The sequence below is a fragment of the Hemiscyllium ocellatum genome, chromosome 23, assembly GCF_020745735.1.
Source record: "Hemiscyllium ocellatum isolate sHemOce1 chromosome 23, sHemOce1.pat.X.cur, whole genome shotgun sequence".
NCBI classification, from domain to species: domain Eukaryota; kingdom Metazoa; phylum Chordata; class Chondrichthyes; order Orectolobiformes; family Hemiscylliidae; genus Hemiscyllium; species Hemiscyllium ocellatum.
The window spans coordinates 59,664,576-59,691,825 of NC_083423.1; the positions used below are offsets into that span (position 1 = coordinate 59,664,576).

Sequence of the window (27,250 nt, forward strand, 5' to 3'; positions counted from 1 at the left end):
CTTTCTCAAATAAATTCCACGTATCAATTGTGCCCATCCCCTCCAGTTTCCTTCCCCATCCGATGCCTAATCACATTGTAATTGCCTTTCCCTCAGCTACAACTCTTGCGCTGCAATATATACCTAACCTTTTCCATCACTAAATTAAACATAACCGGATTTTGGTCACTATCACCAAAGTGCTCACCTATCTCCAAATCTAACACCTGGCCTGGTTCCAAATCCAATGTGGCCTCACCCCTTGTCAGCCTGAGGACATACTGTGTCAGGAAACACTCCTGCATACATGGGACAAAAACTGGCCTATCTAAAGTACTTGAACTTTTCCCAGTCAATATTTGGAAAATTAAAAGCCTTTAGCAACTATCCTGTCACTCTTGCTCCTATAGAGGATCATCTTTGCTAAGCTATATCTACATCTCTGGAACTGTAGAAAACTCCCAACAGAGTAACCTCTCCTTTCCTGTTTCTAATCTCAGCCCATATTACCTCAGTAGAGGAGCCCAAACGTCCTTTCTGCAACCACGATACTGCCCTTGACTAACAGTGCCACACCTACCCCTGTTTTACCATTTTCTCTGTTCTTACTGAAACATCTAAATCCCAGAACCTGCAATAACCATTTCTGTCTCTGAAATGGCTGCAACAATGAAATCCCATGCTGTAAGTTCACTCACCTTATTCTGGATGCACCTGGCATTGAAGTAGACACACTTCAAACCTACTTCTTGCCTGCCGGTGCCTTTTTGCGATCTTGAAATCTTAGTTCTGACTTCTTTACTCTCATCTTCCCACATACTCGAACTTACAATCAGTGTACCAGCTATCTCACTAACCACTTCTTTTAAGACTTGAAGATAAAGTCCATTAGGACTTGAGCTCTTGTCAGGTTGTAGCTCCAAGAATTTATTCAGTATAAATTCAGTGATTGTGATTTTCTTGATTTCCTTCCTCTCTTCTGTTTCCTCATATATCACTGCTTCTGGTATGTTATATGTGTCCTGTGAAGACTGTTGCAAAATACCATTCAATTTCCCCATTTTCATTTTTAATACTCAAGACTCTCTTTCCAAAGGATCAATGCTAATTTTATTAACTTGTTTTTTTAACTTATTAAACTCTTACCATCTGTTTTTATATTTCTGGCTAATTTTCAGTTGTACTCCAAGCTTTTCCCCATTAAGTTTTTAGTCACTTTTTGCTGTGTTTTTATATTCTATGCAATCTTCTGACCTGCCACCTGTCTTTGTGCGATTATGTGCAACTTGTTTACTTTGATTCTATCTTTAGCATTTTTGGTTAACCATGGATAGGGGTTTGCCCCTTTGGATTTTTCTTACTCTTTTGAATTTATCTATTCTGTGTATTCTATCATATTCCCTTTAATGCCTGCTACAGCAGCCCTACCCTTTAATTAATTTGCATGTTCACTTTAGCCAGCTCTGCTTTCATGCCTTCATAGAGTCACTTTTATTTATATTTTTAAAGTAGTAGTCTCAGACTCGCTCCTCTCTCCATAAAACTGATTATTAAATTCAATTATAATATGATCATTGGAACCTATGGATGCCTTTACTATGAGACTTTAAATTTATTTTGTTTCATTGGACATTAAATAACGCTAAGCAGATATCCCAAGCCCTGATATCAGCATGGCCCTCTGGACCTCTATGTTTGCTGAAGAGAACTGTATCAGTGCCCCTCATTATATTGTTATATATTGCCACTACATTTCTTCCTACTCCTACCTTGTATATGTTCCTGTACCATGGTGGCATGGTCAGCTAGTTCACCAACCCTACAGCCCTCACTGTATCCAGTAAAGCTGAGATGAGTCATGCTGATGTAAAGTAATTCTTCCTTAAGCAAATGTGTAATATCAGTGGGCTAAGCTGCTACCCTAAATCGAGCAGTGGCTTTATGCTGGGGTGTCAGCCATGGCACAGTTGGTAGCTAACAAACCTGCTCATGATAAGGTTCTGGGTTCAAATTCCAGTCTAGAGCAGTAACCAGTGAATAAGTAGTGAGTGCTGACTTTTGAATAAAATGTTAAACTGAGGCCTGTCTGCCTCAGTGCATGTAAAAGAACCCATGGAGAAGAAGAGCAGCTGAGTTCTACTGATACCCTGGCCAATATTTATTAACACCCCAAAGATAATAAACATCCTGAAAACCATAATCTCTGCTCATCATTATTATGTATTTGTGGGAGTTCACTGTATGCGAATTGGCTGCTGCATTACAACATTGACTACATTTCAAAAAGTACTTCATTGGCTGTGAAGTGATTTGAAATATCCAGTGATTGTGAAAAACCTTGTATAAATGCAAGTCTGTCTGTCTCTGTGTATTGCAGCTGCAGTGGACACAGTAAGTGATGCCTGATTAAAAACAGGTGATTATTGTAAATCAATCTTTCAAACAGAAAGCTGGCTGAACCACCAAAACAAATTCTGCAATTCCCCATCCTGACCACAAAGTAAAAACTTAACACAAACAAAGTGCTAAAAGATAAAATGAAAGCAAAATATGTCACACATTCCGAGTTGCTTGTCACCCCAGTGCAATTTGCCTCCCGCAGCTTAGTTGTCTCCCTTAGACTCCAGACTCTCAGTGAAGCAACAACAGGGCTACCATGGCATGTCACCTGAAATAGGCTGTTGCTGGGAAATCCAAAAACAACCCCAGCTTCCAAACAAAAACTGCAGCTTCATTCTCGGATGAACTTTTTCTCTTTATTCCATGTTTGTCTCAACATAATCTCCAATGTACTAAATTTGACAAAAATTTGGGTAATTGAGAAAACTGAAAGCAGCAAAATGAACCCTGTGAACTGAATTGGTGTTGAAAATAGGTGTTTTAGGATGCTCCTTAATGCATATGCATTGATAGCTTGTCTACTGCACTAAACTGTCATGGACCAAACCAGAACCCCCCCTCAAAATATTTTAGGAAGGTAGCCTCGACCCTAACATTTCTTTATTTTAAAGGCAAATGTAAGGTGGCTGTTCCCGATGGTCAAATTATTCGACATTAAGCAAAACACAATTTATTTAAGCACTGTATTGCTAAAATACAAACAGAGAAAGAGGAATTTAGGATACCTTAACTCTATTGGAAAACTCAACAGAATATTAGATACAGTAACTATTACTAATTAACTGTTCCAAAATAGTGGTGACAAGGTGGCTCAGTGGTTAACACTTCTGCCTCACAGTACCAGGGACCCAGGCTTGATTCCAGCCTCGGGTGACTGTCTGTGTGGACTTTGCACATTCTCGCTGTGTTTGCTTGGGTTTTCTACTGGTGCTCCGGTTTCCTCCCACAATCCAAAGGTGCGCAGTTTAGGTGAATTGGTCATGCTAAATTCAGCATATGGTCTAAGGATGTGTAGGTTAGGTACATTAGTCAGAGGTAAATGTAGGATAGTAGGGTAGGGGAATAGGTCTGGGTGGGATACTGTTCAGAGGGTGGGTGTGGACTTGTTGGGCCAAATGGCCTGTTTCCACACTGTAGGGATTCTGTGAAATCTATGAATATAGTAACATCTCATAAACATTCCCCTTGGCAAGAAAGGAAAATTCAGACACAGATTCTCACATGTAGTTCTCCAGTCCAGCAGGAAAAAACACTGAGGAAATTCAGAGAGAGTAGCAGCCAAGAGACATTTACTGAAGCTTCCAACTCTTTTGAGAAACCAATAGTTCCTGCTTAAAGCTTAACCTAAAAACTTAAAAAAAAACTGGAGAGCCTGGTCTGTGAGAGCTGGCCACACCCCAGGCTGCTTTAATTGTTCCAACTTTAAAATAACCCAAGGTCTCACAAATCATTTACTGAAGTGGTCTTCACTAGTCAGCTTGTCATCTCTGCCTTACAACCTCTGTTCAGAATAAACCAGTATAAAACAATCTCTTGAAAGCCATAGCATCATGCCAAAACTCATGATTAAGGTTGTTGCCAGTAGTACAATTTGAGGATATTCCTTTCTATTATAATCACTGTAAAGTAAGGCTTATTAGAAAGTGCTCTAAATGGAGGATATTTGCACTCCATTTCTCTGATCCAGCTTTTGTTGTCATGTTGCAGTTTATTGTTAATCAGTTGCTATTTCATCATCATGATCTTTTATTAATATATAAAGTATTTTAACTTCCTCAGTTTAAATACGTTTTGTGGAATTTAATGCAATTACACAGATCTCTGATGACAGAAGGTGTCTGACATACTCGGAAGCATCTAACCCCACCCCACCTTCTCCACTCCACCGCAACAACCTCTGGGGAGTTGCAATGCTAACTCCAGAATCAGTAGTAGAGCTGGAGGGCAGCTAATGTAACCCCATTGTTTTCTAAAAAAAAGAGTAGGAATTATAAAGTGGTTAGCCTGACTTTGGTAATGGGAAAAATGCTACAGTCCACCATTTAAAAAAATGGAAGAGCACTTGGAAAAGTGACAGGATTGGACAGAGTCAGCATGGAATTACAGAAGAGAAATCATGCTTGCCAAATCTACAATTGTTCAGCATTGTAACTAGAAGAGTTAATAACTCTAGTAGATGTGATGTGGAGGTGCCAGTTTTGGACTGGAGTGCACAAAGTCAGAAGTCACACGACACCAGGTTATAGTCCAGCAGGTTTATTAGAAATCACATGTTTTTGGAGCGCTGGTCCTTCATCACTTCACCTGGTGAAGTAACAGCACTCCAAAAGCTTGTGATTCCTAATAAACCTGTTGGATATAACCTGGTGTCATATGACTTCTGACTCTAGTACATGTGATTTGCTTGAACTCTCAGAAGTCTTTCAATAGGGACCCACATAGGGATTAGCATGCAAAAGTCAAGCATCGGGGATTGGAAAGTTAAAAATCACACAACACCAGGTTATAGTCCAGCAGGTTTAATTGGAAGCACTAGCTTTTGGAGCGCTGCTCCTTCATCAGGTGGTTATGGAGGACACAATTGTAAGACACAGAATTTATAGCAAAAGTTTACAGTGTGATGTAACTGAAATTATACATTGAAAAATACCTTGATTGTTTGTTGAGTCTTTCATCTGTTAGAATGCCATGATAGTTTCACATCTTCCATTTGTAAATCATAAAACTTTTTTTTAAAAGATGCATTCTCAGGTTAACTGTATCAATTGGTGTTAGCTAGACAATATGTTGAAGGTGTTAGCCCCCTGTGTTCTGCCTGTGCCATAATATTTAGGCTGATTCTAATCTAAAAAGTGAGATAACAGAGTCTTAGATGAATTCATGCAGTTTTTGAGCAAGTACAATGTAACTCTGGAGGTACAAATTCACCCACAAATGTATATGTATATGTGTGCATGTGGGTCTTTGTGTCTCTGTCTGTCTGTCTGGGTTGGGGGGTTGTGAGTGTCTGTGAAACAGAATGTATATGTGTGTGTATGTGAGTGTAGAAGTGAAGGGGTGCATGTGTGAGTGTGAGAGTGTGTGTGTCTGCAAGGGTGTGTGTGTGTGTGAACCCAAGGTCCCGTTTGAGGCTCTCCCTGTGGGTATGGAACTTAGCTATCAGCCTCTGCTCGGCCACTTTTTGCTGCTGCCTGACCCGAAGTCCGCCTTGGAGGATGGTAGGTCGAATGTCCTGGACAGCTGAAGTGTTCCCCAACTGGGAGGGAACACTCCTGTCATAGAGTATTAGAGATGTACAGCATGGAAACAGCCCCTTCAATCCAACCCATCCATGCCGACCAGATATCCCAACCCAATCTAGTCCCACCTGCCAGCACCTGGCCCATATCCCTCCAAACCCTTCCTATTCATATACCCTACAAATGCCTTTTAATTGTTGTAATTGTACCAGCTTCACCACTTCTTCCATAAACGTACCACCCTCTGTGTGAAACAGTTGCCCCTTAGATCTCTTTTGTATCTTTCCCCCTCACCCTACATCTATGCCATCTAGTTCTGGACTTCCCGACCCCAGGGAAAAGACTTTGCCCACTTATCCGATCCATGCTCCTCATAATTTTATAAACCTCTACAAGGACACCCCTCAGCCTCCGACGCTCCAGGGAAAGCAGCCCCAGCCTGTTCAGCCTCTCCCTATACCTCAAATCCTCCAACCATGGCAACATCCTTGTAAATCTTTTCTGAACCCTTTCAAGTTTTACAACATCTTTGCAACAGGAAGGAGACCAGAATTGCACACAATGTTCCAACAGTGTCCTGTACAGCCTATGCACTCAGTTTTAGTAATTTCCAAACTGGGATTCATACCCTGTTTCATACCAGTTAAGAACATTAAAAACTATTTTCAGATCCACAGTAGGTAACCTTACCCTTTCTCACAGTGAACTCCATCTATCACCGTTTTACACATTCACCCCTTTGCAACTTTCTCCTGGGATCTGCACAATTTACAATGCTGTCATCAGCAAATTGAAATATGTAACTCAGTTACATTACATTGAAGAAGTATATTAGGTTTAGATTAGATTCCTACAGTTTGGAAACAGGCCCTTTGGCCCAACAAGTCCACACTGCCCCTCAGAATAGTAACCCACCCATTCCCCTACCCTATATTTACCCCTGACAAATGCACTAACATTATCGGCCATTTATCGTGGCCAGTTCACCTGACCAGCACCTCTTTTGATTATGGGAGGATACTGGAACACCTGGAGGAATCCTACGCAGACACGGAGAGCATGTGCAAACTCCACACAGTTGACTGAAAGCAACCCATGTCGTGACAGAACCTATTGTGAGGGGGTGGGTAAAAGACATTGAAGAAGGCATTCAGATTCTAAAATTATTGAACTTGATATTGAGTCCTGAAGGGTTTCTTAGGGGCAAATGAGATGCTGTTCTTCCAGCTTATGCTGAACCTTGCTGGAACATTGCTGCAGGCCTGAAACAGAAATATTGGTGAGCGAACAAGGTTGTGTGTTGAAGTGGCAGTACTGAGTTGGATGACCATATTGAATGACAGAGCAAGTTTAAAGGGCTGAATGACATATTGCTGCTCCAATTTTCTGTGTATCTTATTTTGATAATGTAAAAGGTTGGTGGGTCATTCACTAATGCTCACAATTTCTTCTCAGGAACATTTGGGATAGACAACAAATGCTGACCTAGCCAGCATTTCCACAGCCCATGAAAGATTGAAAAAAGTTGAAGCCAGTATGAGTAGGTTGTTTCAAAGCCCACATGGTCTCTCTATGTAATTAAGTATGTTTCTAGCGATTTTGAAATAATCATAGTGATTTTTGAATCCTTTTTTTATTATTCTGTTCAGCAGAAATGACCAACAAACACAGCATAACTCACCTCTGAGTGTAATTTGAACCCAAACACAGGGATTTGGGAATTGAATGAAATTAGTTTTATTCCTCACCCAGTTTTTGAATAGTGGAGAATGATTGTAAAATTCAAGATTTGATTCAATACTTGGGCTTTCCATTTAGTGAGTTAGGGTACACTTGACCCCAGATTCTCCTCTGGTAACTGTGTCTGGATTTTATTCCATCTCAGGTGACTCCGCTGACTGCATTGAAGTTTGCTGAATTGGCAGCACGAGCTGGAATACCGAAAGGAGTTATCAATATTCTTCCTGGATCAGGTGAACTGACAAACTCTTCTTTTGTTGGAATTGTTCAATATATTTTGGGAGTGACTAACTAGTTCTGTATTTCAATGCTGTCTAAACAATGAGTTGTTGCATCATTCTTCCTGTATCCACACCTCTCTTGTACTTAACTGTGCTGAGTGCAGAACTCTGCCAGAGAGGAGATCCAGTGGAATTAAGGTAAAGGGGAAGGGCAACCAGATGAAAGTCTGTTAGTGGAAATGAGGCAACTGGATGCACTTGTGCTAGGATGGAGCAGGAAAATGGCAGAATGTGCGAGACAGAAAGTAGATTTAGAATGAAGTTTGCTGTGGAGAGGACTTATCCTACAAGGGGAGCTGGTTTTGAATTCTGTCAGAACTGCTAACTGCTGTGATACTGTGATAATGAATCTCTCTCAGATTGTTTTTTAACACTGCACTCAGTGCTGAGATCTGACCTCAATGGGGAGCAAGTAATCTATTACCTTCCACTCTTGTAATAGGCACCATCAAGCTTCTCAATCAGTGTAGCCTGTTGTTCCTGAATTAATTCATCTGCAATGTAACCTATTCTATGCTAGGCTTGTCTCTGTTTTTAATTCTGTTCTGGGATGTGGATATCATTGATGTTTATTAATATTTATTGTCCATTCCTAATTGCTCATGAGAAGGTGGTGGTGAACTGTCCTCTTGAACCATATGTATAATGTTGCTAGAAAGAGAATTGATTCTTGAAGTCATGGCAATTAAGGAATGGAAGTATATTTCATTATCTGCCTGGAATGGAACTTACAGCTAATTCCTATGGATCTATTACCCATGTTCTTTGAATTGTTAGATGTGTCAGATATGTTTCATGCTAGCTAAGGGGTCTTCGTGAATTACTGTAGTGCATTAGATTAAATTACTTAGTGTGGAAACAGGCCCTTCGGCCCAACAAGTCCACACCGCCGAAGCGCAACCCACCCATACCCCTACCCCTACATTTTACCCCTTACCTAACACTACGGCAATTTAGCATGGCCAATTCACCTGACCCGCACATCTTTGTACTGTGGGAGGAAACCGGAGCACCCGGAGGAAACCCACGCAGACACTGGGAGAACGTGCAAACTCCACACAGTCAGTCGTCTGAGGCAAGAATTGAACCCAGGTCTCTGGCACTGTGAGGCAGCAGTGCTAACCACTGTGCCACCGTGCTGCCCATTGACAAGCATCTTGTCAATGGTGCACAGTTGCTGCTACTGATCGTGGAGGGAATGAATGCTGAAGGTGGTAGAAAGAATGCCATTCATTTGGGCTTTTTTTTGGTGTTGGGCTTCTTCAATTTTTTTGGAAATGTATTTATTCGGTCAAATGAAGAGTATTCCAGCATATTCCTTATACTAGAGACAGTATATTCCTGTTAGGGTGAAAGGAAAAGCTGGTAGGTATGGGGAACGCTGGATGACTAAAGAAATTGAGGCTTTGGTTAAGAAAAAGAAGGAGGTATATGTCAGGTATAGACCAGATAGATCAAATGAATCCTTAGAAGAGTATAAAGGCAGTAGGAGTATACTTAAGAGGGAAATAAGGCAGGCAAAAAGGGGACATGAGATAGCTTTGGCAAATAGGGTCAAGGAGAATCCAAAGGATTTTAACAAATATATTAAGAACAAAAAGGTAACTCGGGAGAGAATAGGGCCCCTCAAAGATCAGCAGGGCGGCCTTTGTGTGGAGCCACACAAAATGGGGGAGATACTAAACGAGTATTTTGCATCAGTATTTACTGTGGAAAAGGATATGGAAGACATAGAATGTGGGGAAGCAGATGGTGACATCTTGAAAAATGTCCATATTACAGAGGAGGAAGTGCTGGCTGTCTTGAAACGTATAAAAGTGGATAAATCCCCAGGACCTGATCAGGTGTATCCTAGACCTCTGTGGGAAGCTAGAGAAGTGATCGCTGGGCCCCTTGCTGAGATATTTTTATCATCGATAGTCACAGGTCAGGTGCCGGAAGACTGGAGGTTGGCTAACGTGGTGCCAGTGTTTAAGAAGAGTAGTAAGGACAAGCCAAGGAACTATAGACCAGTGAGCCTGACGTTGGTGGCGGGCAAGTTGTTGGAGGGAATCCTGAGGGACAGGATGTACATGTATTTGGAAAGGCAAGGACTAATTAGGGATAGTCAACATGGCTTTGTGCGTGGGAAATCATGTATCACAAACTTGATTGGATTTTTTGAAGAAGTAACAAAAAAGATTGATGAGGGCAGAGCAGTAGATGTGAGCTATATGGACTTCAGTAAGGCATTCCCCATGGGAGACAGGTGAGCAAGGTTAGATCTCATGGAATATAGGGAAAACTAGCCATTTGGATACAGGACTGGCTCAAAGGTAGACGCAGGGTGATGGTGGAGGGTTGTTTTTAAGGCTAGAGGCTGTGACCAGTGGAGTGTCACAAGGATCGGTGCTGGGTCCACTACTTTTCATCATTTATATAAATGATTTGGATGTGAGCATAAGAGATATAATTAGTAAGATTGCAGATGATATCAAAATTGGTGTAGTGAAGAGCAAAGAGGGTTACCTTCGATTACAACGGGATCTTGATCAGATGTGTCAATGGGCTGAGAAGTGGCAGATGGAGTTTAATTTAGATAAATGCATTTTGGGAAAGCAAATCTTAGTAGGACTTATACCCTTAATGGTAAGGTCCTCGGGAGTGTTGCTGAACAAAGAGACCTTGGAGTGCAAGTTCATAGCTCCTTGAAAGTGGAGTCGCAGGTAGATGGGATAGTGAAGAAGGCATTTGGTATGCTTTCCTATATTGAGTTCTAGAGTTAGGTCATATTGTGGCTGTACAGGACATTGGGTAGGCCCCTTTTGGAATATTACCTGCAATTCTGGTCTCCTTCCTATCATAAAGATGTTGTGAAACTTGAAAGGGTTCAGAAAAGATTCACAAGGATATTGCCAGGGTTGGAGGATTTGAGCTACAGGGAGAGGCTGAACAGGCAGGGGCTGTTTTCCCTGGAGCGTCAGAGGCTGAGAGGTGACCTTATAGAGATATATAAAATTATGAGGGGCATGGATAGGATAAATAGGCACAGTCTTTTCCCTGGGGTGGGGGAGTCCAAATCTAGAGGGCATAATTTTAGGGTGAGAGGGGAAAGATATAAAAGAGACCTCAGGGGCAACTTTTTCACCCAGACGGTGGTATGTGTATGGAATGAGCTGCCAGAGCAAGTGCTGAAGGCTGGTACTACTGCAACATTAAAGAGGCATTTGGATGAGTATATGAATAGGAAAGATTTGGAGGAATATGGGCCGGGTGCTGGCAGGTGGGACTAGATTGGATTGGGATATCTGGTCAGCATGGACAGGTTGGACCGAAGGGTCTGTTTCCATGCTGTACACCTCTGTGACTCTATAATAAAATTCTATCATTATGGTGTTGCATAGTTTGATCTATTATATACAAAACTTCGTTTGACATCAGTCCTGGGGAGGCAGGAGATTGTTTAAACACTTGTTAACTGCTGGCTGCTACTCCGATTAGTGTGTCTGTCCAGGCTGTGTAATTAAAAGATGTTAGTTCTTTTATCTTTTAAGTTTGAAATGGTCTTTATCGAATCAACCTTTATGTTAGTAAAAATACTAAACCTATATAATCTAAATAAGTTAGAAATTTATAAATGTCTTTATGTGGAGAATGTTAAATTGGGCTGTGAGATTTTGTTTGCTACTTGCCGGTTTTGACAGTTCTCATTCATTCAGTTCCAGCGCTGTTTTGATAGGAAGTTTCTTAACAGTTCTGTTAATATGTATGGATCTAGTTGAGGAAGCTGTTTGATGTTTTGTTTCTACTCAGGTCTGAGAGACAGTTGGTAAGGGCTGATTAATATTGTAATGTTTTGTGGAGACTTGGTGGGGATGGTATTTTTTATGACATTGACATCTAAACAAGGGTAGATTTTGATATAAAAATAGGCCTGATCAGGGTTAAAGGAATGAAGAAGCAGTAATGGGTTGAAAGGGATGTTTTAATTTAGTCTATATTGTAATAGTAAAATACACTACAAAACCACAGTTTTATGAATGAATGAATGAATGAATGAAAACATTTTATAGTAAATTACCGGTTAATGAAGGGTTTTGAACAAATGAATGGGAATGCAGTATGAATGAGTATAGTGAGCTGGTGAGTGAGTTAGTAAAGATACGTATAACACAATATCTCACACATCTATTGGTTCCCTTTCATCCACCCTGCTTGTTGTATTCCTCAGAGATTTCTGATAAGTTTATCAACACAATTTCCCATTTACAAAACTGTATCAACACTACCTGATTGTATTACATTTTTCTAAATGTTACTAAAACAAGACAAGAAGTCAGAACCTTTTGTCTTGCATTTGTCAGACTTGGAAAAAAAGGAGCACCTACTCTGTTTCTCATGTAATAGTCCAGATGAAAAGATGAACAGTTTTGACTTCTGGTCATCTTTAAGCAATATTTATGTTCTATGCAACCAAGCAATTATTTATTTCTAAATGTTCTACTACTGGTATGTTAATAAGGGATTCCATCATTTCATTGAAGACAGATATTAGGCAGAAATGACCTATAGTTTCCCATTTTCTGATTCTTTCCTTTCTTGAATAAGGTGTTGCATTTGTGGTTTGCTAGGACCTTTCCAGGCGTCTAGGGAATCTTGGGAGATTGCAATCAATACATATCCACTATATCTGCAGCCACCATCAGCTGTGGGGCATGTGGTAATCAGCAGGATATTTGCCCATTTTACCCGGTGCCATGAGAGTTCATGGCTTCAGAGTCTGTTGGACCATGCTCTGCTGACCATATGCCACTGATGAGATAAGACATTCCCATGAATGGTGATGAAGACGCAGTATTCTTGGCTACAATTCCAATAACATAGCCACTGTGCAGCCAAAAATACCATATTGCTATTCAAAATCTACAAATCGGGTTGCAACTACTGAACTTTGATATTAATCAAGATATTTAATAGCCGTTGGATCCTTCACATTTACTCCTAGGTGGCCTGGTTGGGCAGCGGCTGTCAGAACACCCGGATGTTCGCAAACTGGGGTTCACAGGATCAACTCCAATTGGTAAACAGATTATGAAAAGGTAAGTTGTAAAATCGTTTTTTCAGGATGTTCAACGGGACATTGTCAACTCACCAATAGACAGTAGATAAATCTTTGGTTGTTGAGCATGACCTACAATTACTGTGACCTTGCCTTTTATTGAGAGCAATAATTGTAAATGAAATAGCAGTTGTAGACAAAATAAGATACAGAGGAAAAAAACAGATTTTCAAATCAGAATGTGAGAAATAAACAAAACATTTTGCAAAGACAGAGCATCCAATAAATTGAACAGCTCAGAACATTGATAAGGTGAAGAATGGCCTTTTTCATCCTTCATTCTTTCTTATGCCTTTCTGGTTGTGGTGACAGACAGACCTTCCCTCTGACAAAGAATAAACTTAAAATCTGAGTCATGGTCAGAAGGTGTAATTCAAGAAGACATCTGAGATAGGTTGATAAAGAAACCACATAGTGCTGAGAAATCTCAGGAGTGTAGATGGAATGTTTGGAAAGTCAGCTTTTGCTAATACTGGAACTAAAGGGCAACTGCGCTCATTTGAAAATGCGCATGCGCATGGTTCCAGACCGTGTATGTTGTTGCATCATGCATTAAGTTCACACTGCACATGTGCACAGAACAGTCTTAGCGTTGAAGCAAGAATCAGATGGGGGAGGCAGGGTAGGTTGCAGTTGGCAGAAGATCGAAATTAGGGTAGGAAAGAAGAGAAAATAGACAGGAAACTCCCCAGAAATAAGACAAATAAGTAAATCTCAGCCATCATAATATAGGAGACAGGTTCAAATATTGGAGGGTGGAGTTGATGATCAATCAACAAGAATGACTTATTAAGGAATGTGTAGGTTTAAAGCAGATTTTGGGATTTCTCTTTCTTTTAACTACAATACCCCCTGCAGAGTCATGCTCTTTTATTCTTAACTTCTAGAAACTTTCAAGGTTCGGTCATCCAGTCAATATTCTGTCATATTTTGCAGACATGATGGCGTTTATATTTATTACATGAGAGCATATATACACAGATCTTTGATATAGCTTGATTTGTCAATAGTATGAGTGGGATTGACTCCTGGGGAAAAAAGATAGTTATAATGGCAATTGTCAAATGAGATATAAATGAATGATAATATAATTGACCTTTTAACATCTGTTTAACAGCTGTGCTGTGAGTAATCTGAAAAAGGTCTCTTTGGAGTTGGGTGGGAAATCTCCACTCATCATCTTCAATGACTGTGACCTTGACAAGGCTGTAAGAATGGTGAGTGTTACCTGAGACATCCCTTGTTTCCAACTCTGCAGTCAGTCTGTCAATGAATGAAAACTGACCCCAATTCTTGTTCAGTGAACACAGCAATTCCTTTTCTTATATGTAATTGTTAATCTTCCTCCTGCAGGGTATGGGTGCAGTATATTTCAATAAGGGGGAAAACTGCATTGCTGCTGGCCGTTTGTTTGTTGAAGAATCTGTCCATGATGAATTTGTTCGGCGAGTGGTAAGTTATCATGGAGTTCTTCTTGTTTATTGTTCTTCCGTTTTAAGGAGAAAATGCACATTATTAATGTGTGGTGGTCCTGTATTTTATTTCCCATGCTGTTATACAGGTTGAGGAGATTAAGAAGATGAAAATCGGTGATCCTTTAGACAGGTCAACAGATCATGGGCCACAAAACCATAAAGCTCATCTGGAAAAACTGTTGGAATACTGTGAGATTGGAGTGAAGGAAGGAGCGACACTGGTATATGGGGGAAAGTCTGTTTTGCACCCTGGTATGAAGTCTTTAACTTTATAGAAATGGGTTGACAAAGAAACCAAATGTTTTTATGTGATACAGTTGAGCAGTATTTCGTTTTTATGCATACTTGAAGGCAGGAACAGAGGATGTTACTGGAAGGACAGGAGGACTTTAAAGATGATAGAATACAACAATGTTAAGCATGTGTACAGTTCTGCCATATGAACAGATTTACCCATTCAGACCTGTGAACCTGATACACTGTTCAGTGAGATAACAGCTCATCTGATAGCTAACTTCGTATACCTGTCTTCACCCATTATCCTTTCAAATAACAAAGTTCCATCAATCTTGGACACTTCATTGAACCTCAGTAGCTGTTCATGGAATACAGTCTTAAACATTTCCTATCTTTTTTATGGAAGTGTTTCAAAATTCTACTGCTGAAAGGTCTGGTTCTAATTTTTAGACTGTCGCCTGATCAGAGATGACTCAACCAGTGGAAATAATTTTTCTCTATGTACTATATCCATTTTCCTTAATATCTTTAAAGCTTTAATCAAATCACCTGTTTGCCTTTTAAATTCCAGGCAATATAACCCTAGTTTGTGTGTAATCACTTCATTTACTTCAACCTTTGGAGTTGAGGTACCATTCTGATAGATCTACAGTAACTCCTTCCATGATGAAAACATCCTCTCAAAGGTGTGATCCCTAGGGCTGCTCACAGTGAATGCAGGTGAACTCGAACCAAAACTTTATTTTACTGAAGCTAAGCATGTTTTCTAATCCTCATAAAGTTATAGACTTGCATTCTGTTGGGTTTTTGATTATTTTCTGGACCTGTTGAAACATTTTAATGATCTGATTTAGTGAGTCCTTCTTGTTTCTAGCTGTAACCGTTTAGGAGGTTCTCTGATCTGTCCTGCATTCACTTCCCACAGTTTTGCCTTTTCATTTAATGTATCAATATTTCTTTGCAACTTATTACCTATCTGCCTTGTCGGCAATGTGGATTTTTGTACACCAAAATCTAAGTAATTAATGAATGCAGTGAATAGTTGAGGGGCATCATAAGTCCCTTCCTGACAGTTAAAGTATTGTCTATCATCCCGGTCTCAGTCTCTGTCACTCCGCCAATTTCCTAACCAAGGCAATAATCTGCCTTTAATGCCATGAACTCCAACTTTAGCTAACAGCCTCATGGGGAGTTTACCTTGTTCTGAATGTCCAAATACATATACCTCCAGCCATTAGTTCAATCATTTCTTCAAAAAATATTTGTTTGATTTGTTGGACAGGACCTAGCCTTTAAAATCTATGCTGGTTCTCTCTCGTCAATTGAATATTTTCAAAGTGTTCAGTCACCATATCCTTACTTACAAACTCTGACAATTTCCAGAGAGTAAATATTCAGATCACCAGCCAATAATTCCCTGGTTTCTCCCTTTCTGTTTTCTTATATATGCATAGTTTTTCAATCTAATAGAACTGTTTCTGAATCATGAGAAACTTGCAATAATATAGTTTGGGCTCTAGCGCTGTTCTGGCCTCCTTCCTATATAAATCTTAAATAGAATTACGTGGTTCTACAAATTTGTCAATATTAAATGCTGTGATTCTCTGCATTACTGTTACTATGCTTAGGTTACTTCTGGTAACTCCCTGTCCTCTGATTTACTAAATTTCTGGAAAATTCTGGCATGATCACTGGATGCTCTATTGGAAAGACTGATTTAAAGTGATTATTCAGCATGTAATATAAGTAATATACAATATTACCATTACCAGTTTTTTTTCTCCTGTAATTGTAAACATGTTCTCTGTTGGTTTGATAGTGTACATTTATTTTTATGCTCTTTTTTACTAGCTCTTACTATTTGTTTTGTTCTTTATTCTTTGCATCCTTCCACGGTGAGTTAGTAAGTGGTGAGGAACAGACTGAGTTAAGCCATTGAGTCCAATGACTTGTCAAAGGACATGGTGTAGTCTGTATACTGTGCCTGTAGTCAAAAGACTTTTAGTTTTCAGCCTTGATTATTGTGTTTCTGGTGGTTATCTTTGTTCTAGGTTTCTTCATGGAACCGACAGTGTTCACTGATGTGGAGGATGACATGTTCATTGCGAAAGAAGAATCATTTGGACCAGTGATGGTCATTTCTAAGTTTCGAGATGGGTGAGTTGAATGATGAAGTGGAACTACCATCTTGCTGAGTGTTTAGAAAGAGGTTACGGGCAGTGCTATACTGTAAACTAAATGAAATGACTCAGCCATAGACGAGATTCCTTGAGTTTGGCACAGGAAAATAGACAGTAAGACTCTGCCACTAACCTCAATCCATTACAATCTTTTCCACTCTAGCTGTAGAGGGTACTCCTTAAACATACTTCTCCAGGTCTTCTATGCCTGTTCCCATAATCTTTTCCCTTCTGGGTGTGTCCAGTTCACTGCCACTCCCACTCTGGCAAGGTGTATGGACAGGAGGCAAGATAAGTGTCCAGCCAGTAAGTTCAAAACCAAATGAGATTGTAACATAATGGTACAGGCACAACACATGGTGACAATAAACTCTACTGTCTTCTCTCTCTCTTTTTCTCTCTCTCTCTCATGGTGGTGGTTACGGTAGAGACTGCATGGAGATGATAGATAGTGACTGAGGAATTGATGAGAAGCAACTGAGGGTGTGCAGGCAAACTGGAAACATCTCCTGTTCACAGTGTATCAAAGGCAAGAACTGTTTCTATGAGAATTGAAGATTTAGCTGTATTTTGAGTGATTTTGTTCAAGATTTCCTAATCTAAAATGGTGCAATACAGAAAGAGACCATTCAGGCTATCACACCTGGGCTGGCTCTTTAGAAAAGCTAACCTAGTTAGTCCCACACCCCTAGCTCTTTGTACATCAGAGTTTTCCTTCATTTTCATCCAACTCCCTTTTGAATGTTATCATTTAATCTCTTGTATCAGCCCTTTGTTCAGCACAGCCAGGTTATAAGAACTCGTGATTCTTTTGCTATCACTTCAAATCGAAAGATCCGGTTCTACCACTGGAGGCAGTTTCTCATATTTAACCTATCAAACCTTTCAAGGTTTTGGACACCTCACTTAAATTTCCTTTTAACCTTCTCTGTCCTAACAATAAGAAACTCAGCTTTTCTGGTTTCCCCACAGACCTGAAGACCTTCAGCCTAGCTAGTCCCACATCCCTATTACATCAAATGTTCACTGTAACCTTTCCAAAGTTTATCATATTTCCAGAGATGCCAGACCAGCCATCCTGGTACAAGACATTGGTTCGGCTGCATTTAGAATATTGTGTACAGTTCTGGTCGCCACATTACCAAAAGGATGTGGACATTTTGGAGGGTGAAGAGAAGGTTTATGTGAATGTTGCCTGGTATGGAAGGTGCTGGCTATGAAGAGAGATTGAATAGGTTAGGTTTATTTTCACTCGAAAAAAGGAGATTGAAGGGGGACCTGATTGAGGTTTACAAAATCATGAAGAGTATAGACAGGGTGGATAGAGACAAGCTTTTTCCCAGGGTGAAGGATTCAATAACCAGAGGTCACGCTTTCAAGGTGAGAGGTGGAAAGTTTAAGGGGGATACATGGGACAAGTACTTCACACAGAGGGTGGTGGGTGTTTGGAACGCGTTGCCAGCAGGTAGATTCATTTAAGATGTGTCTGGATAGATGCATGAGTAGCTAGGGAGCAGTAGGTTACAAATGCTTTGGAATTGACTGACAGATTTAGACAGTACATTTGGATTGGCTCAGGCTTGGAGGCCGAAGGGCCTGTTCCAGGGCTGTAAATTTTCTTTGTTCTTTGTATATGACATTCTAATGTAAAGGTACTGCCTTGTTTTTAAGCCTTCTCTGAATGGATTCAGCGTGTGGTCAGTCACTTCAGTGTTTGCAGTGACAGTGACTTCAATAAGAACACAACCCAGACTATTCATACAAGTCTGTACAAAAAGTAGTGTTGTGAATAAACTTGGAGATGTGACTCACCAAGAATCCAGTCTTCTGGCATATATTACATGGACTGGCATACAAAACCCAACAAAGTGCATTACTGTCCCTATTAAACTGTAGTGCCCAAATTTAGTATGGTCTAACCAAAGTACTAAGATTTTGCCAACTTCCTTTCATTTCTACTATATGCCTGTATGAAACAAAAGATTTTAACAGCCTTCTCAATGTGCTCAGTTGTATATATACATGCACGCACTCACCCTTACTTGCCACAGGCCTCTCTGTTTCTCTGCATCCCATCTAAAATTAGATCATTTAGTGTCTCATTCATTAGACTAGAATAGATCATTTAACAGTTATGGTAAATTTTACCCTCTGAATGTCTGTCATTGTTAAATCCTCTTAAGTCCTCACTCTTCTCTTCTGTGTTTGCATTTTGTCATCTATAAACTTTGAAATTATGCTCCCCCTATACAAGTCTGCATCAATAGCAGTTCCCCAAATATCTACACCGAAAATAGAATAGAACAAAATACAATCCCTACGGTGTGGAAATAGGTCATTTGACCCAACAAGTCATACCGACCCTCCGAAGAGTAACTCACCCAGAGCGATTCCCCTATCATATTACCCCTGACTAATGCACCTAACCTACATAATCCCTGAACACAATGGCCAATTTAGCATGTCCAATGCACATCTTTGGACTGTGAGAGGAAACAGGAGCACCCAGAGGAAACCCACGCAAACATGGGGGAGTATGTTCAAACTCCACACACGCAGTCGCCCGAGGTTGGAATCGAACCCAGGTCCCTAGTGCTGTGAGGCAGCAGTGCTAACCACTGAGCCACCATCCCACCCACAGGCGAGAAGAACTGTGTATTTTCTTTAGTTTGACAAAACAACAATCTACCATTACTTAGCAAAAGCAAAATAAATTGGAGCAGGAGTAGGCCTGTTAGCCCTTTGAGTCTACTCTACAATTCTAGGTTATGGCTGGTCTAATTGTGGCTTTACTTTCGTGCCTGCCTGCCATATCCGGTCATAGAATTATAGAATTCTTAAGGTGCAGAAGAGTCTATTCGCCTCATTGAGTCGATACCAACCCTCTGAAGAACATCCCACCTGTATCCCACTGTAACCCTGAATTTACTGTGACTAATCCACCTAACCTGCGCATCTTTGGATTATGGGAGGAAACTGGAGCACCTGGTGGAAACCCATGCAGACATTGGGAGAATATGCAAACTCCACACAGTCATTCAAGGCTGGAATGAAACCCAGGTCCCTGGTGCCATAAGGCAGCAGTGCTAATCACTGAGCCACTGTGCCATCCAATCCCCATAGTCTTTTTTTAATTTAACCTATTTTATAATCACCCTGTACGTTGACTGGAGCAGGTGGGACTTGAACCTGAGCCTCCCGGTCCAGGCATAGAGACACTATCACTGTGCCACAAGAGGGCCATTCCCAGTCTCTGCCTTGATCAAACTAAGAAATTAGCATCAGATGATTTCCTCCCTTTTATACTGCCAACTTTCCAAACTCCTCCTTTTCATGAATTTCCATTCTGTCCAATTTCTATTAACACTTCTCCTTCACTGCTACAGAGGCAGTATCCTTTTCTTGAAAGAAATCAGATTCAAAGTGCTCACTCATCACCATAGCCATACTCTCTGCTTCAGAAGATTGTCTTTTTGGTCTGTAGTGTTGTGAAGTTGGTGTTTGTAAAATTGTAAAATGGGGAATGTATTGTGTGGTTCCTTTAAAAGATGGTGTTTTTTTCTATGCTTAGAGTTAAAATGGACGTCTGGCAGCAGCTTGAGTTTGTCGGTACATAGACAGCCCGAACTGAAACATTTGTATCAAAAGGCACTACAGTTAGCAGGCCAAGCAGCGGTTTTTGTCAAGGCAACAGGTTTTAAATTTAGCCAATCAATTTAAATCAGGCCCTTAGGTACTAAAAACCTAGCAAATTTAAACCTGATGATTTTGACAACCTAGGGCCAATCCGATTGTAAAAATATTGATAGGTCATCAAGGTATGAAAGAAGGGGGCAGTTGAAAAATCTATAGAGCTAGCTGCCATCCTGCCAGAGGTAAAAGCTCTCATCTCTCCATCAAGATAAATTGGCAATCATAGTCATCTAAGTATTAGACAAAGCACCATCCAGTTGATAACAGTACCAATGGAGGAGAAGATGTTCCTGACAGAAGAGACAGAAGTAGGCACAGAAAATTCCAGAAGGCATGTAATCTGGCTGTAATTTCGAGACTAAACTCTTTTCTTTGTATATGAATGAGACTTAGATTTATTGGAATAGCATACCATTCAAATTTTGCATTATTTGGAGAGAGTTAGTAGCTGGAAGGGAATTTCTAATAGTTTAGTTAGGTTGTTGATTGTGAAGTGAGTGTCAGGGATTTCTTTTATTTAACCACTAAAATTTGATGAAAATGGATTACACCCCTTCTCATACTTCTTTTAACAAGGTGAGGCGCTCCTCTTTGGTTGTTTCAGTTTTGGTTCTCAGAAGAGGGTCAGCCTCTCCTTTATAACAGTAGTCGCTCCTGCTTTTAGCATCGGTTTTATGTGGTCACTTGCTTACTTAAAAAAAACACTTCCTGGATTCACACTTATATTTCTTAGTAATCTATTCACATTCACTGCTTTTGGCCTCTCACTTACTTTTTCAGTTCATTCTTAATGCTCTTTCTCTTATAAACCTGTTATCTAATGCAAGCATTTTTCTACTATGCTTTATATTTGAAGAAATATTTGTGGTTATGAGATGAAATGTACAGTCCAATGTGAAGCACTGATTTTACTCTCTCTTTATATTGGTTTCAGAGATGTTGATGGAGTGTTGCATCGAGCAAATAATACAGAGTTTGGTTTAGCGTCAGGGGTTTTCACACAGGACATCGGAAAAGCGATGTATGTGAGCGATGGACTCGATGCTGGAACTGTATTTATCAACACATATAATAAAACTGATGTTGCTGCTCCCTTTGGGGGTTTTAAACAGTCTGGATTTGGAAAAGATCTGGGTAAGTTTAAACTTTATTCAGAAACACAGCTTGTGTTGGTCATAAGGTTTTTAATGGCAGCATTCTGTTGCAGCATTCACTCTATGGCCAGGCAGTTGTGTTATATTGAGTTCCAGGGCGGAGTGAAACTGAGTATGTGGGAGTTCCTTCTGGGGGATTGACTCTGGTTTTGCTCATTTTTTTTGAATGCCGAATCATGATGGAGCAACTTTTTGCTGCATGTGGTAGAACATAGTTCTTGTTTATTAAACTTGCTTATTAAAATAAACATTCTTGTTTATTTTTGCAGCCTTATCAAACTGTGGCAATGGTGTATCTATGCTCCAATTTCCTCTGCCCTTCCATTCATAGAGCCATAGTGTCCTAAAGCACAGAGACAGCCTCTTTCGCCCAAACTGGTCCATGCTGACCAAAATGTCCATCCACGCTATCCTATTTCCATGCCTATATCTTTCTAAACATTTCCTATCCATGTATTTGTCTAAATGCCTTTTAAACGTTGTTAATGTAACCGCCTCAACCTCTTCTACTGGCAGCTCATTCCATATGTATACCACTCACTGTGTAAAAGAGTTGCCCCTCAGGTTCCCTTATATTCTTTCTCGTCTAACCATAAACTGATGGCCTCTAGTCCTAGATTCCCCAATTCTGGGAAAAAGATTGAGTGCATTTACCTTATTCATGCCTCTCATGATCTTATATACTTCTATAAGATCCTCCCTCAGTCTCCAACCTTCTAAAGAAGAATGTCCTAACTTGTCCAACGTCTACCTGTAATTCAGACTGTTGAGTCCTGGCAACATCCTTATAAATTTATTCTGTACTTTTTCCAGTTTAATAACATCCTTCCTATCACAAGGTGACCAAAATTGAACACAATACTCGAGTGTGGCCTCATCAATGTCCTGTACAACTGCAACATAACTTCCCAACTTTTAAACTCAATGCCCTGACTGATGAAGGCCACTGTGCCAAAAGCCTTCTTCACTGCCCTGTCTCCTGTGACTCCATTCTCAGAGAACCATGCACCTGAACTGCAAGGTCCCTGTCTCCCACTGCACTCCTTAAGGCACTACCATTTACCATGAAACTCCTACCTTGATTTGATTTTCCAATATACAAGACCTCGCACTTATCTATATTAAACTCCATTCTCAGCCCAATTCCCAGATGATCAAGATCCTGCTGCAATTTCTGATAACCTTCCTCGCTGTCCATGATACTGCTTATTTTAGTGTCAGCTGCAAACTTACTAACCATGCCTTGTACATTCTGATCCAAATCGGTGATATCGATAACAAACAGCAATGGGCCTAACACTGACCCCTGAGGCACTCCACAAGTCACAGGCCTCCAGTCCAACAAGCTTCCTTCTACTATTACCCTCTTCTTCCGACCATCAAGCCAATTTGTATCCAATTTGCCAGCTCCCTATGTATTCTATGCAATCTAACCTTCTAGAGCAGCCTATCATGTGGAACCTTATCAAAGGCCTTACTGAAATCTATATAGATTACATCAACTGCCCTGTCCTCATCAAACTTCCTGGTCACTTCAGAATCAAACTCTTATCAAATTCGTGAGGCATGACCTCCCATGCACATAGCCATGCCGACTACTCTTATTCAAATGGCCAAAGTGAGGAGTGCAAATGCTGGAGATTATAGTCAGGAGTGTGATGCCAGAAAAGCACAATGGGTCAGGCAGCATTCAAGGAGCAGGAAAATCGACATTTCAGGCAAAAGCCCTTCATCTTTCCAAGTATCTTAGCTCTCAGAATCTTCTCAAGGAATGTGCTTCCTACAGATATTGGGCTTAGATTATGTTTTGTTTTATTGTGTTTTTTATTGATGTGTTTCACCTCAAATTTGCTTAATTCGTTTGCCACTTTATGCACATTCTGTCAATAGCTGTTGGCAGCTTCATTTGTGATTTATAAAAAAAAGTTACATTCTATTTTGATATTGACACTGCATCTTCTAAGTCATGTCACTCTTCCTTTGCTTTCTCATTAAGATTGTAGGCCAAGTAATTTTAACTTTAACTAGTAGCATGTTTAAATGTTCTCCCTCTATCATACTTGGAAGGAACTAAGTTTCCAGCTGCTATTGAGCCATTAAGTCAACATGTGTCCCATTCCCAGCAATCTAATCCAGATTCTGATTGTAAATAGTGTATGGTTTGCCAATATAGTTAACATGTGACTTCAATATTCAGCAGACTAAGAGAGGTAAAAGAAGCTATCTGAAGACATGTTGCAAAAAAAGTTGTTTTTTCTCTGTCTTCCTCTCTCAATCTCATTTTGTTTGCAGAAGTGATGTCTGTTCTGTAGATTCCTAACCATAATTCTCTATTTATAAATCTATATTTCTTTATCCTTTCGATTTAGGAGATTGGATTGGTTAGGATTATATTCCCTGGAGTTCAGAAGAAAAAGAGAGAATCTCATATAAACGTGTAAAATTCTAATTGGACTGGGTAGGTTAAACGCAGGAAGAATGATCCCAATAACTAGAGAGTCCAGAATTAGGAGTCACAGTTTAAGAGTACGGAGTAGGCCATTTACGACTGGGATGAGGAGAAATTTCTTCACCCAGAGAGTGGTGAGCCTGTGGAATTTTCTGCCACAGAGAGTGGCTGAGGACAAAACATTGGACGTTTTCAAGAAGAACTTTAGATATAGTTCTTAGAGCTAAAGGGATTAAAGGATATGGGGAGAAAGCGGGAATAGTCCTGATCATATTGAATGGGCAGAACAGGCTTGGAGGATCTAATGGCCTACTCCTGCTCCTATTTTTGAGATGTGGAGTTGATGTCAGGTGAGCTATTTTCAAATTTGGAACTGTTTTCAAAATCAGCGAGCAGGAATGTGGGGAACAGAGGCGAGACACAGTGTGCAACTGAAAGAGGGGCTTAACGGTGGCACAGTGGCTAGCACTGCTGTCTCACAGCGCTAGGGACCCGGGTTCAATTCCTGCCTCAGGCAACTGTCTGTGTGGAGTTTTCACATTCTCTCCTTGTCTGTGTGAGTTTCCTCCCACAATCCAAAGATAGGCAGGTTAGGTGAACTGGCCATGCTACATTGCCCATTGTGTTAGGTGCATTAGTCAGGGGTGAACGTAGGGGAATGGATTTGGGTGCGTTACTCATCAGAAGGTTGGTGTGTGGACGTGGGCCGAAGGGCCTGTTTCCACACTGTAGGTAAGCTAATCTAATCTTGTGCAAAGGCATATGAGTGGAGATTACATGGATTGGAAGATTCTGGAAAAACAGCAAAGAGACAAAAAAAATCAGGGACAATGCTGAGGGATTTTACAAATATTTTGAGAATCAGAGAGAGGTGCAGAAATTCCTTAAAGACATAAGTAATATTGTAATTGTAAACCAGAAAATGGCAGGCATGTTAAATAAGGACATATATACAGGGAACGAGTGTGGCCATTCAGCCACTCAAGCCTGTTCAAAAGGAGCATGTGCTTTCAAGATCTGAGGAACTTGTTTTCACCCAGAGGGTGGTAGATATATAGAACATGCTACCTGAGAGGGTGGTGGAGCCAAGTACTCACGCAACATTCAAGAAGCATCTGGATAAGTACTTAAAATGCCAAGACATTGAAGGCTATAAATAAGTGCAGCTAAGTGGGATTAGGGTATCTTGATGTTTGTTGGTCAACAAAGACATGATGGGCCGAAGGGCCTGTTTCTATTCTTTATGACTCTGTGACAATCATAGCTGACTTGCATGTGGTTTCAACTCCACTCTCCTGTCATGTTAAACTCCTTGCCGATCAAAGATCTATCTAAATCTGCCTTAAAGACAGATATTCTTTTTCTGGGAAGGAGAATTTCACTGGTAAATGACGCTGTGTGAGAAAGAATTCTGTCACTTTTAAGTGGAAGATCCACAAGTTTTAAACCATGTTCTTAGTTTTAGTCTCTTCCAGTCAACATTCAACCATAAATTCTCCTCAGGATCTTCTGTTTTCAACAAGATCACCTTTCATTCTTTTTAACAGCTATTTTGTATATGTCTTCACAGTAAATGTTGAGGACAAAGTACCTGAGAAACCTCAAAATAGAGCATGAGGAGGAACTAACTGGATTAAATACAAATGAAATAATATTACAGCAAAACTAAAAAGATTATAAAGGTAGCCAACTCTCCAGGATGTTAAAAGGATGAAGTGAGAAAACTGATTGTCCAAAATGTCATAAATTGTCCCTTTGGATGGGAAACTGACTGATGTCACTTATGCTGTTTAACAGGTTTCTGAATCTAATATCAGTTGCGGGAAAGTTCCTAGAATCTTTATATAAGGACAGAGTGACTGAACATTTGGACCATTATGCACTAATTTGAGAGGCAATGTAAATTTGCAGAATGAGTCTAAAAGAAAATCATGAGAAATTAATTAGAACGTAGAACATTTCAGGATAGTACAGGCCCTTCAGTCCTTGATGTTGTGCTGATCTTTTATCCTACTCTAAGATCAAACTAACCTACGTACCCTACATTTTATTATCATCCATGTGCCTATTTAAGAGTCACTTAAATGTGTCTAATGTATTTGACTCTACTACTGCCACTGGCTGTGCATTCCACATACCCACCATTCTCTGCATAAAGAACTGACCTCTGACATCATCCCTAAAACCTTCTTCCAGTCACCTTAACATTATGCCCCCTGTGATAGCCATTTCTGGCCTGGAAAAGGTCTCTGACTATTCGCTCTATCTATGCCTGTCACCATCTTGTACACCTCTATCAAGTCACCTCTCACCCTTCTTCACTCCCTCAACCTTTCTTCATAAGACATGCCCTCCCGTCCAGGCAGCATCCTGATAAATCTCCTCTGGAGCTTCCACATTCTTTCTGTAATGAGGCGACCAGATCTGAACACAATATTCCAAGTGTGGTCTAACCAGGGCTCTACAGAACTGCAGCATAACCTCACGGCTCTTAAATTCAACCCTCGCTAATGAAAGCCAACACACTGTATGCCTTCTTAACAATCCTATCAACTTGGGTGGCAACTTTCAGGGATCTATGGACAAGAAACCAAAGATCCCTCTGTTCCTCCACACTGCCAAGAATCCTGAATTTAACCCTATGTTTTGCATTCAAATCTGACCATCCAAAATGAATCACTTCACACTTTTCCAGGTTGAACTCCATCTGCCACTTCTCAGCCCAGCTCTATATCCTGTCAATGTCCCATTGCAACCTACAACAGCCCTCCACACTATCCACCACCTCACCAACCTTTGTGCTATCGGCAGACTTGCGAACCCATCCTTCCACTTCCACATCTAAGTTATTCATAAAAATCACAAAGAGCAGAGGACCCAGAACAGATCCTTGTGGAACATAACTGGTCACCGAGCCCCAGGCTGAATACTTGCCATCAACTACCACCCTCTGTCTTCTATGGCCAGCCAATTCTGTATCCAGACAGTCAACTTTCACTGTATCCAATGCCTTCTTTCTGAATGAGCCTTATCAAATGCCTTGTTAAAATCCATGCACACCACATACACTGCTCTACCTAAATCAATATGTTTTGTCACATGCTGAAATAATTCAAGAAGGCTTGTGAGGCATGACCTATCCATCTCAAAGCCATGCTGACTATCTCTAATCAAACTATAGTTTTCCAAGTAATCATAAATTCTGTCTCTCAGAATCCTCTCGAATAATTTGTCCACCACAGTCGTAAGACTGTGACTGGTCTGTAATTCCCAGGGTTAACTTAATCCCTTTCTTGAACAAGGGAATAACATTTACCACCCTCCA

The 27,250-nt window shown here is 40.4% G+C and overlaps 1 protein-coding gene across 2 annotated transcripts in view; it reads left to right on the forward strand.

The window, feature by feature from the left end:
* Positions 1-27,250, forward strand: part of LOC132826817 (mitochondrial 10-formyltetrahydrofolate dehydrogenase-like) — a 142,920-nt gene that overhangs the window by 112,094 nt on the left and 3,576 nt on the right. For both annotated transcript variants that reach the window (XM_060843065.1, XM_060843066.1), the window contains 7 exons: positions 7,504-7,591; positions 12,624-12,717; positions 13,855-13,954; positions 14,091-14,189; positions 14,299-14,464; positions 16,501-16,606; positions 21,257-21,456. In XM_060843065.1, coding sequence (XP_060699048.1) covers positions 7,504-7,591; positions 12,624-12,717; positions 13,855-13,954; positions 14,091-14,189; positions 14,299-14,464; positions 16,501-16,606; positions 21,257-21,456 — 853 coding nt within the window. The remainder of the gene's footprint in view (positions 1-7,503; positions 7,592-12,623; positions 12,718-13,854; positions 13,955-14,090; positions 14,190-14,298; positions 14,465-16,500; positions 16,607-21,256; positions 21,457-27,250) is intronic.